At 36.2% G+C, this 15435-nt stretch overlaps 1 protein-coding gene and 1 non-coding gene across 2 annotated transcripts; both read left to right on the top strand.

Annotated features, from left to right (window-relative positions):
- The first annotated feature begins 3231 nt into the window (after window positions 1-3231).
- LOC127098762 (small nucleolar RNA R71) lies at window positions 3232-3338 on the top strand. Its single transcript, XR_007793461.1, has one exon. It is a non-coding gene; the product is annotated as a small nucleolar RNA R71 (small nucleolar RNA).
- Window positions 3339-9404: 6066 nt separating this feature from the next.
- LOC127096623 (E3 ubiquitin-protein ligase XBAT33) lies at window positions 9405-12942 on the top strand. The gene is made up of 11 exons (XM_051035170.1): window positions 9405-9507; window positions 9640-9828; window positions 9926-9985; window positions 10475-10546; window positions 10638-10822; window positions 10922-11082; window positions 11159-11217; window positions 11388-11434; window positions 11527-11670; window positions 11747-11838; window positions 12003-12942. The coding sequence occupies exons 2-11, from the start codon at window positions 9652-9654 to the stop codon at window positions 12542-12544; spliced, it is 1539 nt and encodes a 512-aa protein (XP_050891127.1). The 5' UTR covers window positions 9405-9507; window positions 9640-9651; the 3' UTR covers window positions 12545-12942.
- Window positions 12943-15435: the final 2493 nt, after the last annotated feature.

The raw sequence follows: 15435 nt of genomic DNA, 5'->3' as shown, positions 1-15435 counted from the left end.
CTAGGTTTAGCATCCTTTTTTGTTAAGAGGTATTTGATAGCAGCGTGGTCAGTGTAGATGATTATTTTGGCTCCGACCAAGTAAGAACGAAATTTATCTAGCGCAAACACTACTGCTAGAAGTTCTTTCTCGGTTGTGGCGTAATTCATTTGTGTTTCATCTAGAGTTCTACTTGCGTAATATATAACATGAAGCTTTTTATCCTTTCGTTGTCCTAAAACAGCACCTACAGCGTAATCACTAGCATCACACATTATTTCGAATGGTTCATTCCAATCTGGTGTCTGCATTATGGGTGCGGAGATCAGTGCTTGTTTAAGCGTTTGAAATGCTTCTAAACATTTATTGTCGAATATGAATTCAGTATCTTTCATTAATAACCCGGTTAAAGGTTTAGTTATTTTAGAGAAGTCTTTAATGAATCGTCGGTAAAAACCGGCATGTCCTAAGAAGCTTCGTACTTCTCTCACAGTTTTCGGGGGTTGAAGATTTTCGATTACCTCTATTTTAGCTTTGTCTACTTCAATTTCTCTGTTCGAGATGATGTGTCCTAAAACAATTCCTTCTTGTACCATAAAGTGGCATTTTTCCCAATTAAGTACTAGGTTTACTTTTACACATCGCTCTAGAACTCTTTCTAGGTTTTCAAGGCATTCTTCAAAGCTTTGTTCGCATACGGAAAAGTCATCCATAAATACTTCCATGATGTTTTCTAGAAAATTGGCGAATATGGCCATCATGCACCTTTGGAAAGTTGCAGGGGCATTACACAAGCCAAACGACATTCGTCTATAAGCGAAGGTACCAAAAGGGCACGTGAACGTTGTCTTTTCTTGGTCATCAGGGTGAATTGGTATTTGAAAGAAACCTGAGTAACCGTCTAGATAGCAGAAATGAGAGTGTTTTGCTAATCGTTCTAACATTTGGTCAATGAATGGTAAAGGGAAATGATCTTTTCGGGTTGCTTTGTTTAGTTTCCTATAGTCAATGCACATTCTCCATCCCGATTCGATTCGTTTGGTTATAGTTTCTCCTTTTTCATTTTCAATGACTGTTATACCTCCTTTCTTTGGTACTACGTGTACAGGACTAACCCATTTGCTATCAGATATAGGATATATGATACCTGCCTCTAATAACTTGGTTATTTCCTTCTTCACTACCTCACTCAGGATCGGGTTTAGTCTCCTCTGGTGTTCCCTAGAATTTTTACAGTCTTCTTCTAGTATGATGCGGTGTATACAAATAGAGGGACTTATTCCTTTAAGATCGGTGATGTTGTAACCTAGTGCGGTTGGATACTTTCTTAAGATATGCAGGAGTTTTTCTGTTTCGAGTCTTCCTAGGTCAGCATTAACTATCACTGGTCGTTCAAGCTCTAAGTCTAGGAATTCATATCTCAGATTCTTGGGAAGTGTTTTCAGGTCTAAGGTTGGTTTCTTAAGGCATTGCGTAGGGTCCGGTGTTATTGCTAAACATTGGTTAAGTTTGTCTTCTACAAGATAGTTAGATGATTTGTCTTTTTCTAACTTCGTTTCTTTTATGCATTCATCGATGATATCCATGAAGTAACATGTATCTTCTATTGCAGGTGCTTTCAAAAATTGGGAAAGAATGAACTCAATTTTCTCTTCTCCTACTTCAAAAGTGAGTCGTCCTCATTTTACGTCTATGATTGCACCGGCAGTTGCTAAGAACGGTCTTCCCAGTATAATGGGTGTAACTTCATCTTCTCTAATATCCATAATTATAAAATCAGTTGGAATGTAGAATTGACCTATGCGCACTGGAACGTTTTCAAGAATTCCTACAGGATATTTGACGGAACGATCTGCTAGTTGCACAGACATTTTAGTTGGTCTTAATTCTCCCATTTCAAGTCTCTTGCATATGGATAAAGGCATAACACTGATACCGGCTCCTAAATCGCATAAGGCTTTGTCAATGACAAATTTTCCTATGTGACAGGATATAGAGAAACTACCTGGGTCTTTAAGTTTAGGAGGCATATTCTGGATTATAGCGCTACATTCAGCGGTGAGTGTAACGGTTTCGCTATCTTCAAGTTTCCTTTTATTAGAAAGAATTTCTTTTAAAAACTTGGCATATGAGGGCATCTGCCTAATAGCTTCTGTAAACGGAATTGTGACGTTTAATTGTTTTAGTAGGTCGACAAATTTTTTGAATTGGCCCGCATCTTTGGTTTTAATAAGCCTTTGAGGGTAAGGGATATGTGGTTTATAAGGTGGTGGAGGTACATAAGGTTCCTTCTTTTCTACGGTTTCCTTATTACTCTCTTCCTTTTCCTTAGGTTCACTTTCCTCCTCAGTTGACTTTTTAGAGTTTTGGTTTTCTATCCTTGGGTCAGACGGTCCTTCCACTTCCGTTCCACTTCTCAGTATAATTGCATGAGCGTGGCTTCTTAGGTTAGGTTGGGGTTGGCCAGGAAATGTACCAGTTGGGGCAGTAGTAGGCGCTTGTTGTTGAGCTACTTGTGAAATTTGTGTTTCCAGCATTTTGTTATGAGTAGCCAGGGCATCTACTTTACTTGCTAGTTGTTTAATTTGTTCGCCAGTGTGTACATTCTGGTTTAAGAAATCTTTATTGGTTTGCTGTTGAGAAGCTATAAATTTTTCCATCATGATTTCCAAGTTGGATTTCCTAGGGGTGTTATTGTTAGGTGTAGATGGAATCGGCTTCTGATATCCCGGAGGTATAGCTGGGGCTTGATTTGGAGATTGTCCAGGTGGGTATAAAGCATTATTACTCTTATATGAAAAATTGGGATGATTCTTCCAATTTGAGTTATAGGTGTGTGAGTAGGGGCTTCCTTGAGCATAATTTACTTGCTCCGCTTGAATTCCTGTTAGGAGTTGACAATCTGCAGGAGTGTGACCTTGGATTCCACAGACTTCGCAATTCTGAGTTATGGCAACTACGGTGGCTGGAGGTGATACATTTAAACTTTCAATTTTCTAGACCAGAGCATCCACTTTTGCATTAACATGATCAAGGTTACTTATCTCGTACATGCCAGTTTTCGTTTGAGGTTTTTCTACCATTGTTCGTTCGCTTCCCCACTGATAGTGGTTTTGAGCCATGCTTTCGATAAGTTGGTAAGCGTCAGCATAAGGTTTGTTCATCAGTGCACCACCTGCGGCGGCGTCTATTGTTAACCTCGTGTTGTACAGGAGACCATTATAGAAGGTATGAATTACTAACCAGTCCTCTAAACCATGGTGTGGACAAAATCTCATCATGTCTTTGTATCTTTCCCATGCTTCGAAAAGAGACTCGTTATCTTTCTGTTTAAATCCATTTATCTGGGCTCTTAACATAGCTGTTTTGCTTGGCGGAAAATATCGAGCAAGAAAAACTTTCTTCAACTCGTTCCATGTGGTGACTGAGTTGGAAGGAAGAGATTGAAGCCATCTTCTAGCGCTATCTCTTAATGAGAAAGGAAAAAGACGAAGTCGAATTGCCTCTGGAGTGACACCATTAGCTTTAACAGTATCAGCGTATTGGACAAATACGGATAAATGAAGGTTAGGATCCTCGATAGGATTTCCAGAGAATTGGTTCTGTTGCACTGCCTGCAACAGTGAAGGTTTGAGTTCAAAGTTGTTTGCTTCGATTGCGGGTTGAGCAATACTTGAATGCGGTTCATCTTGCGATGGAGCGGCGTAATCTCTAAGAGCACGAGCTGGTTCTGCCATCTCGGGTATCGAAGGGAAAATATTTTTGAAATCGGGAAGTTCAACAGGAGGGAGATTGTTTGCAGCACGATATTCCCGAATTCGTCGTAAGACTCGGAGATATAGTTCGATATCGTTGATTCGTAAGTAGAACGGCTCGCCTTGAGAGCGAGTGCGTGGCATACAAATCAACAAAAGAAAGAAAAGAGAAAGAAAAGCCTTAGTCTCTACAGCGTAACAGAAGAGTTACGATATCGACTAAATAAAAGTCCCCGGCAACGACGCCAAAAACTTGATCGCGACTTTATGAGTCGAATTTGGGGTACAAACTGCAAGTGCACAGTTCTATCGCGTAGTTTTAAAAGATATCGATCCCACAGGGACTTATGAATCGATATACCGTTATCTAAGGTTACTTCGTAAAGCTAAGGCAGGTAATACTTTGATTGTTTGGGGGAAAAGCTAAAACTAAAATAAGATCTAAAATAAATATCTAATAAGCGGATATCGGTATGTAGTTCGTCGTAATTAGGGAATCAATTCTTTGTTGGTTTCTTGGTTTTAAAATAAATCTTTTCAGTTGACGCTATTGATTAAAAGTCTTATCTCAAACTCTCGCTCTGTTGAATAAACTATGATTTTATATTAACGTAGCTGTCACTTATAGTTAAGTCAAAAACCACTTTTTGAAAACAATAGAATCCGGAGAAACTCTTTTTAAGAAAACACTAATCGTTTAAACACCCTTATCTCAAACTCTCGCTCTGTTGACTTAGGTTATATAATTAAATTCAAATGCTTAACTCTCGTCCTCACATTCAATCTTTAAAAATACTTTTTGAAAAAGGTTAGAATTTAATTAACTCTAAAAATTTCTCTCGCCCTGATCTAGAATTAATGTCCAATTTACACTGTCCAGTCAAAAACTCAAACTCTCGCTCTATTGCTTTTAACTTCTTTATGTCTTTTACTTTCGTACAAAAACTTTGTTATTAAACCTGTAAATTGAGACCGTAAAAAGAGTGATTTTAATTTTAAACTTAATTAAATCAATTTGGTTTTGATTCCTTCATTCCGCTTACTCTACATACCGATACCTAAGTAAATCAGTCAGACATGCTAAACAGACTTAAATAAATATCGCGCATAAAGAGATTCATCTCAGGCAAATAATATAAATAAACAGTAAAACAGGGCATATATAAATCCAAACAATAATTAAAGAACCTGAGAAATTAAATAGCAGTCTTGAACACTCCACCACAGGTCGGTTGGATTTGTTCTTGAATTCTTCAATCAGGCAGGAAAATAAAAGCGAAGGAATAAAAAAACTAGATTCTAACGTAAGGTTAGATCCGGTAAAAGGTACACAATAGTTTCCGGTGTAGAAACTATTGTGCGAAAAAGAATTAACTAAATGCTAAAAAGGAAAATAGAAAATTGCAAGGGAAAACAATATAAAACTCGTACAAGTATTGCTGTAAAAATATGCTTAAGTTGCTGGAAAAGAAAAAATGCGAAAAAGCGAAAACGGCAAAGAAAGCTGGAAAAAGTGTCGAACCGAGAGCTTTCCAAAAAGCTCTATTTATACTGATCCTTATTGCAACTGCTTCCAAGGGTTTTCCGTAAATATAGCCATTACGTTGTAAAAGGGTCAAGCGTGAAAGTAGCTTCAACGTGGTCTGTTGCGTTCCTGGTGCCAAAAATATTGGGGAATGGTGTGACGTCCGTCACACCATGTATGACGCTCGTCACAGGAGTGTGCAAGGCGTGACGCTCGTCACAGCCCTTGTGACGCTCGTCACAGGCACAGCGCCTGTGCTTTTTGGGCTGGGCTTTGGCTTTTTGATATTTGCTTCTTTTCATTCCTTTTTGCACCTCCTTTTCTTCCTTTTTTTACTTGTGCTTCAAATAAACTACCTGAGATAAATAGAAAGAAAATACCGCGTAATATATGATAAAATGAAATAAATTAAAGTAAATAATAATATAATTTAATTAAATTGAGTCCTAGAATGTGATACTATTTCATGTTATCAAACTCCATAACAATAAATAACGATAGATTGACACTTGGTCTCTGTGGATTCGACAATCTTTTATATTACTCTGACGCGTTCGTATACTTGCGAAAGCATGCATCAATAATGTGTAACCTGCATTGACAAGCTTCTTCCACAACGTCTTATCTTTGATTTCCCGCATGAAATTCTAAGCAATATGTCTAATACAGAAGACATGCGTCGAAGGAGGATTATGCCAGCCATTATCAATGTTATTATATGCACTGATGATTGAAGGGTGTCTGTCGGAGATCAAACATAAGTTAGGCTGAGGTGCAACGTGCAATCGAAGATTTCTTAGGAAAAAACTCCATCCCTCAGTAGTCTCCCCTTCAACAAGGGCAAAGGCGATTGGAAAAATGTTGTTGTTACCATCTTGTGTCACTGCCATCAATAATGTTCCTTTGTATTTCCCGTACAACCATGTACCATCAATTTGTATAATTGGTTTATAGAAAGAAAAACCTATAATGCATGGTTGATACGCCCAGAATATTCGATGGAATATTTCATTTCCAACAACACACGTCCCGTCTAGTGTATACGCGGGCAACGTTTCCAACTTGATAATAGTCCCTGGAGCATACTATTTTAGAGCCAATAGGTATTTTGGAAGTTGTTTGTAAGACTCCTCCCAATTGCCAAACACTTTTTCAACAGCCTTTGTCCTAGCTATCCATGTCTTCCTATATGGTGGATTATTATACTCATTTTTAACGACGGATTGTCGCCAATGACAGATAATATTTCATCACATATTAGCTGAGAGCTTAATTTCCGATGATCCTGCATTGAGTTTGTCAGCATGCATGTGTGAACTGGAAGGGCGCCCCTTCACTACAAATACTCCTAGGCGCCAAAAGGAAGTGCGTCTCTTCCTTGCATTTGACTATTCACATGCAGGCGCCAAGAGAAAGGGCGCCTCTTCATAAAGCTCGGTGTTATATTATGATTTTATTTGATAATTTTTTATTTCCAAAAAGTACAGGTAATTCAGTAAATATTATGTATTTATCGTTGTTACGCAACATTAATAAGGTAAGCACATATAGTTAGGGTTCAACTGTGTTGGCCCATCTATATGGTGCAATGTGTAAAACTTCAAAAAAGAATACTTGTACGTTTTTTTTTTCATGTGCGTATTTGCTACAAGCATGAGGTTGGTTAAGAATGTCGTCACTCACCCCGATAAACGAGAACCCATTCATGTTCCCGTTTGCAACAAAGTAAGTGTAACACTTTACCACTTAACTAATTATATTTTATATTACAATTAACTATAAATAATATTTTTCATTTTTTTTATCTAAGGTGGTCAATAAGGGAGATGAACTACAATAGGTGTCTGAAACACGCTATAGTAGTCTATAGCAATCTATTGGACCACATTGGATCAGACGATGTAATACTCCTACATAACTATATTTTAATTTAAAAATACTTATCAAATTATTTATCATCTAATCGTTTCGTATTGTTTTACAGTTTATCTAGAGGCCATATCTGGGTCTTGATCATGATGTGAACCATGACGATGTTGCAGTTTGGACAGCAAAGACACCAATTATCTAGTTCACTACTGTGGAAATGCACCAGAGTGACTGGGTCAAATTGCAGTTCGGCATGCAACAACATATTCTAGAACCTCCAACGTGTTTGGGGAATTGACATCAAAAAAGAGTTGATGCCCAATGGGATTATTCCGACTGTAGAGACTTTGCAAAAGAGATGTGTCGCCAATGGAGGAATCGACGACAACACATCTTAAACGAACCAGTCATCCATGGTGCAAGACCAACTCAACAATATATGGCATGGTTTAGGTCGGTAACAACTCAATAATTCGTGTCTGAGCCGCGGTATTTGATGGATCCACGCCTACTAGTTTCGTCATCGTACCACCACCAACAAGTCCCCGCCCAACACCAATGTCAAACCACCCAAACCCAACAACCAACCTCACAACATCAACCTACCACATACACACAACAACCAAACACCCAACTTCGCAACCCATTCATGTCATCCACCAAACAACCAAACACCCAACGTCGCAACCCACTCATGCCACCCACCCAACCACAAAACCAAGAATCAAACCCTACCCACCAACAATCATACGCTTCAACTACAACCGTCTATAGCCCAGGTGATTCATATGGGTCACTTCATCGTAGCCCCCCACCAATGACCACTCAAACATCTCATCACCAAAAAAGACATCCATTATTTAACTATAGTACGCCCCAGGAACCATTGCTTCGTTTCCAAAACGATTCAATGTTCCAATTTGGGCAACTATAACGTCCACAATCCACCCAACCCTATCGACCTAACTACGATGACATGGGCACCGAACTCCATTACGGAAGCGTCGTTGGCCAGAGCCCCTCCGGATATTGGGAATAAATGATGACACGTCTATCAAATATCGTTGGAACTTCCGTTGGACCTTTACACCAGTCATCATTCGATCAGGTCAGCACACAAAGACCCCAAACACCTCAGGAAAATCGTGGGAGACCTCGGAAACAAACTAAGGCACCTAGATGTGGAACGGGGAGACATTTCGATCGGGTCGGGTCATTAAATTTTTGTCAATTCCATGTAATATTTATTATATCATGAATAAATATTTTTTTTACATTATTTTTTATTATTTGATAAATAAAAAAAATAAAAATTAAAAAAAAATACAATGGTGTATGCGCCAAATGAATTAACGCATACACCACAATCATCATGCAGGCGCCAGAGGCATTGGCGCCTTCTCATGAGGCCCAATGCAGACGCCAAGGGCATTGGCGCCTCCTCGTAAGGCTACCAATGCAGGTGCTCTTGTCATTGACGTCTCCTCTTGATCCTTAAGGGACGTATCGGTTCATCTGACGCATCCTCTTTTAAATATGATTATTTTGGAATTCTTTTTGAAAAATTTGTTATTTTAGAATTATTTTTTAAAAAGTTGGTTATTTTTAAAAAAATCGAATTTTGTTATACAAATATGCAGTAAGAATTATTGAAAATGTTATATTATTAAATTTGACATTTAGGTGTTATTTGATCATAACTTATATATATATATATATATATATATATATATATATATATATATATATATATATATATATATATATATATATATATATATATATATATATATATATATATATATTTTGATTTATTAGATTTTGAAAAGAGTTTAATTGAAATGCACTGACAGTGTAAAGATATTTTACAATATCAGTTAATTATAACCATTGATATGTTAGAGAAGTTTGACTTTTATTATAATCACATGCAAAGTAACACAAATGGATGATTGTGATGTATTGATGTGTAAAAAAATTTACAACGATAATACATAGCAATTAATCTCTTTTGAAAAATCAATTTCAAATTTGATCATGATGAAGAACATTGAAACTCATTAATAATATCTAATTTAAGCGTGTAATTCAAATTTTTAGATGTTTTAATTTGAACAACTTAGAACCTAATTTACATTATTTTACCAAAATAAATAAATATTAAAGTGTAACTATATTGACACGAGAAAAGAACCAATTTGTTTAAAGTGAATGTTTGAAGAAAGAAAAGAACAAAAGAAATGAAAGTAAAGTATAGTACTAGTACTATTATAAAACGATGTTATATATAAACATTTTCTCCTCATTTCAGACAAAACAAACAAACCATCAAGAGTTAGCAAGTAACAACAACACAACACTCACATCACAATCAAAGAGGTTAAAATTCCAACTACCGTACCACGTCATCATCACCACCTTCTTAATCTTAAACATTGCGTGAAGATATTACTACGTTGTTCGTTTGTTGGATTTGTTAACGTGACGTTGACCTTTCTTTCTTTTGTTCAGAGACACAAAAAAATGGGTAATTCTTTTGGATGCTCCGCTTCCGGTGAGAGACTGGTGTCGGCGGCGAGAGACGGTGACCTTGTGGAGGCCAAGATGCTCTTGAACTGTAACCCTTGTCTTGCTAAATACTCTACTTTTGGGGGGCTTAATTCTCCTCTTCATTTTGCATCTGCAAAGGGTCATAACGAGGTTTCACAATTCATGTTTTTGATAATTAATAACCGTTTTGATTGTTTTTTTCAAAGTTTGCTTATTTGTTTGTTTTTGGTTTTTGGGTTTTTATTAGATTGTTGCATTGTTGCTTGAGAATGGAGCTGATGTTAATTCAAAAAATTATTCTGGACAGGTATCTCTCTTTCTATGTCCCCTTTTGATTTGAAACTAGAATTGTAGTGTCATACGATTATTCTAATGAATGAGATGGTTACAATTAGTGATGAATTTTAAATATTTGAAATTGGATTTGGAATATACATTTTCCATTTTTTGGTATGATTATATTCTGTGCAATTGCTGTTTGATTGTGTTTTATGGTAAGCAAACAGATCAATGGATCTGACACCAATTTAACAGATGTCAGTATCATAACATGAAGTTTAATTTATTTAGATGTATGAGAATTTTTTCTATATGTGGTATGTAGCACCGACACCTACTGACATCTCTAAAAAAGGTGTGTCTGTGCGGACCCATCCACGACACCGATACTTATGATTACATTTAATTTATTATTTTTTCAAATTATTATCGGTGTTGACGTGTCTGTCATGTGTCTATGCTTCATAGAATATGTGTATGTATGGTTTAATTTGAATCCTTGATTTGAATTTTGAAGACGGCCTTGATGCAAGCCTGTAGATATGGTCATTGGGAAGTTGTACAGACACTTCTACTCTTCAGATGCAATGTGAGTTGTGTTAATTTTTTTCTTCTCTTTTTCATTATGAAAGTTTGATTTTCAAAAGCACTAGAGTTTAGACTATGTGATGTGATAACAGGTTATGAGAGGAGATTATCTCAGTGGGAGAACAGCTCTTCACTTTGCAGCAATGAACGGCCATGTAAGATGTATTAGACTTGTTGTGGCCGATTTTGTTCCGAGTGCGCCTTATGAAGCTATACGTGCTCGCTCGGATGCTGACAATGGTGGTGGATCAAATGTGAGAGGCAAAAATGAAGAAAGGTACACCTTTTCTTTTCATTAGTTTAAGGCCCAAATTTACTTTAGTTTCTAGTCTTCTTGATTTTATTCTAGCAATTTATTTACATTGTTCCAGTGCAGTGCCCTGTCGAAGTTTGTAAATAAGACGGCGGATGGTGGTATCACTGCCCTTCATATGGCTTCGTTAAATGGTTACTTTGATTGTGTGCAACTGCTACTTGATCTTGATGCAAATATGTCTTCTGTGACATTTCATTACGGAACATCAATGGATTTAATCGGTACGTCTTTTGTTTTATATGCTAAATACCTCGTGTTGTTTTCCACCTTCAACTTAATGAATGTAATTTGATGTAGGGGCCGGAAGCTCTCCTTTGCATTATGCTGCCTGTGGGGGTAATTTAAAATGCTGTCAGGTAAGAATTGCTTCAGATTTACGGCATGTTTGGATAGAAGTAACTTATATAAGCACTTAGAAGATAAGCGCTAAGTTCCTAATTAAGTTGTTTATCCAATAGGGGCTTAATGCATGATATACCTTCTGGCTCTTTCCTTTGAATCCTACAATAATGTTTTTCTTTTACAGATCCTCCTTGCAAGAGGTGCAAGTCGAATGTCTTTGAATTGCAACGGGTAATTTATTTTCAAAGGCTATTTGAGTACAAATTTTTTGCTTTCTTTCATTACACATCAATACTAATTTGATTTCTGTTTCCTCCCCCTAGGTGGCTTCCGCTTGATATTGCTCGGATGTGGGGCCGCCATTGGCTTGAACTGTTGTTGGCACCCAGTTCTGATGCGGTAACACCCGCCTTCCCTCATTCAAATTACTTGTCCTTGCCTCTCATGAGTGCTCTCAACATAGCAAGGTATTTTTGATCCTAGTGTAAGGATATTTTGTAGTGAAGAACACGCATTTGTTGAAAATATTTGAAATAACTGCAGAGAGTATGGATTGCAATCCTCTACGACTTCCTCTGACGAGATCGACTTTTGTGCCGTATGCCTGGAGAAGCCATGTTCGGTGGCAGCAGAAGGTACTTGTTTCTCTACCTTTTGAATATCTTCTTGTTTGCTTGCCTTCTTCTGCATGTGATTAGATATGAATAATCTAAAGAAGCGATTATTTCTTTCTGAAAAGCTTAATCAACTATGCATAACAGTGTAAGTAATTAATGGTGCTAGATTTTATTACATGCAGGATGTGGACATGAACTTTGTGTCAGATGTGCGCTCTATCTTTGCTCGTCGAGCAATGTTTCTTCTGAAACCGTTGGCCCTCCTGGCTCTATCCCTTGCCCGCTTTGTAGACACGGAATTGTCTCGTTTGTCAAGTTGCCAGGCTCCCAAGCAAAAGAAAACAAATTACATTTGTCTCTTGGTCTCTGCACGCCATGCATGCTACATCCACGTGACGTAGATCAGCCGCATCTTTCTCACGCATCAGAGACCCAAAGAAACTGTGTTGACTCTGTTCCTTCGGAGTTACTCTGCCCCGTCACATGTAGTCCGTTTCCATCTATGACAATACCTATGTGCACCTGCAACGACGGTTCATGTCCATCATTCGAACCGCGCAACGTAGAAGCACGAGACGAACCGCCTCGTCACTCGCAAGCATCAACAACGGATCAAGATAAAATTGAAGGCCCGAGACTGGATAAAACAACTTGCTCAAACATGCTTTGGGGTAGAAGAAGTTACAGCAGGGAGAACCAATGCAATTCCGAAATAAATGCTTGAATCGGTTTGTGCTTGTATAGATATTGGTTACATTTTTCAATGAACAGAGCTGTCTGTCTGCAGTTTTTCTAACAGGCCAGCCTCAACGGTGGAACTCGGTCGATATATCAGAAAGACGCAAAAACTCTTACGCAGAATTCTCTGGTATTTAAGCTACTCTATCACCATCTGCATGCCATCTTGAGACATCATGTGTAAAATTAGTTTAAGTTATGGGAGATTGAGATTGTGATATATTGTTTTTGGATTTTTATTTTATCAGAGAAATGTGTTTTTTTAAGACTAGAAAATATAATATATATTATAGATTAGGAGTTATCTGTATATTATGGTTACAAAGCCCAAATCTAGGGACTGGAAGAACTTGCTGATGAAATTATAAATATTTTTTGGGGACATTTATCTTATCAACATTCACATTTTTTATTTTATTTATTTGTTATCATGGTGGCTGAATTAATTGAAACATTAAACAATAGTAATGGAGGTCTTACAAGTTAATCTCTAATACAATTTTTTAATTATTGATCTCTCACATAGTGTTTGTCTTTTGATATTTTAAAATCTGGGTTTGCCTAGTTGGTCACACTATCCTGATAGTTGGTTAGGTTGGTAACCTAACAATGAGAGCTTTAAACATAAAGAAACTACATTAGACAACACCCACCCACCCACTATATTACTCAATACATGAAATTTTGTAGAAAATCTAGGGATAGAAGCAAATGATATTTTTTTTGAAAAATCATTAATTTATAAATATGAACAATTTTTTTTACATTAATACATACTTAGAAATTATAAATAATATAAAAATAATAAAAGTGATGCTTAAAAACTTTTTAAGACTTTAGACATTATTATTAATAAAACTAAATAAAAGAATTTTAGAATTCTTCATTGGATCTTCATGACATTTGTCACAATTCATCAAACTGCCAAAGGCCACGGATTAGAAACTTTATCCTAACAATCCGTTTATACGTGACATCGTTACAATTTTGTAAAATAACAAATATATGAATTGCATTATTACCTTTTAAAATTTTACATTCTATAAACTGTAAAATTCGGTAATAACCAAAAATTAGTAGTTATTTTTAAATATTTGATACGAAAGTTTTTGCTAGAGAGGTTTTTTATGCATTTTTTACAGAAATTTAAAAAACACATATGAGTTTTTATCGATTTTTTTGAAAAAATTTAGAATTTTCTTGAAGTTTTATCTGAGATATTGGAAAGATCCGAAATTCCATGAAGTTTTACCAGATATTTATGAAAATTTCGGAAACCTTGAAGTTTAATCGAAAGTTTGGAAAAATCTAGAAACATCTTAAAGTTTTAGCGAACTTTTAGGAAAAATCTAGAAATTGTTGGATTCTAACGTTGTTATTATCGGAGATTTCAAAAATCGATAAAACTTTGAAGTATACCTGACTTTTTGAAAAAAATTATATATACCATATTTTTTTGCATAAACTTAAAAATCTAGTAGTCGAATATGCTTCATTTGTGTGGTCTTGATGGTTCCCTTGTGAATTTTACTCAGTTTTTCACCATTTACGGAGTATGTTTTACATATATGTTTAATTTTAAATAGTTCAAATAATAATAGGTTTATGATTTCTCTGACATTGATAATTTATTTTATATATGTTGTAAATGTCAAATATTTTACTCTCAAACTGATGGTTTGGCATGAGCGCAGTTTGTTGGTAAATAACATGATATTATTGTTGTTACTATTCATTATGATACCACAAGTGGGATGAGAGAGAGAGAGAGAGAGAGATAAATTGATCATGGATTGTGAGAGATGAGGAAATTACACGAAGAAGGATGTGATTGAAGGAAAGTTATACTATGAAAGTGAAATGTCTGTTTATGTTGAGATCTGTATAAACTAGAAGCGGTTGGAAGGTTACAGTTAGGTGTGGGTTTCACAATCAATAACTTCACTATTGCTTACCGAATTTAAAAAAAAAATCAAATTTTTTGGAATGTACCAGATTTTTCATCTGGTAGATCTTATCGATTATTGGATTTTTCAAAATATCTGGTATAACTCAACCTAATTTTTAAAAATCGGTAATTTTGCATTGGCTTTTTCAAATAACCAATATTTCTTCAACAATTTTCCAGAATCCAATGAATTTTTACCGGCAATTTAAAAAACGTCTGGTATTTCTTCATTGTTTTGCAAAATATTCGGTAAGTTTTCATAATATCTGGTTTTCTTCATCCAAACGGTAAAATTTTTGAAAAACCCGATAACTGCATCAAAAATCCGATATTTACCTAAATTTTTAAAAATTCAAAAAAAAATAGTAAGGGCGTAAGTGTAATTGCAACCCTCATGTGAGTGTGCTTGGTGTAACCGGGGTGTTGGAACAAAATTGGTTGATACCATATCCCTTGAGTATTTATATGATAACAAAGTATTTAAAGAACAATTGGATATTCTAACATATGTTCAAGTATGTAGGACTATAACACTAACAACATATGAAGAGAAACTTGAAGATTCTGAATCTGAAGTTCAGACTATGGCTCTAAAGATCACTTCTGAAGACTTTGGCTCTGATTAAAGGTCCAGACTCTGAAGAAGTCAACATCTGAAGAAAGTCATACTCTGATGATCCATACTCTGAAGCATCAAAAGCCAAGAAGCATACTCTGAAGAGATCAACCTCTGAAGAGTGGAGTCTAAAGAAACTAAACCTCTGAAGGATCAGAACCTGAGTTCTCTTATCGGGGAAGCTCTGACAGATTCAGAGATCTTTTGTTCACGTAAAGACTTAAGGAAAAATCTCTTCATAGTTGTCTGAGCTTCAACGGATAATTCCTCTTGCACAAAGGTGCTTTCTCGACATGTCCAATCAAATACAAAG

Source organism: Lathyrus oleraceus, chromosome 6 (assembly GCF_024323335.1).
Source record: "Lathyrus oleraceus cultivar Zhongwan6 chromosome 6, CAAS_Psat_ZW6_1.0, whole genome shotgun sequence".
NCBI classification, from domain to species: domain Eukaryota; kingdom Viridiplantae; phylum Streptophyta; class Magnoliopsida; order Fabales; family Fabaceae; genus Lathyrus; species Lathyrus oleraceus.
Note: the sequence above shows the minus strand (reverse complement) of the source record. Positions and strands in the feature narration are given on the sequence as shown.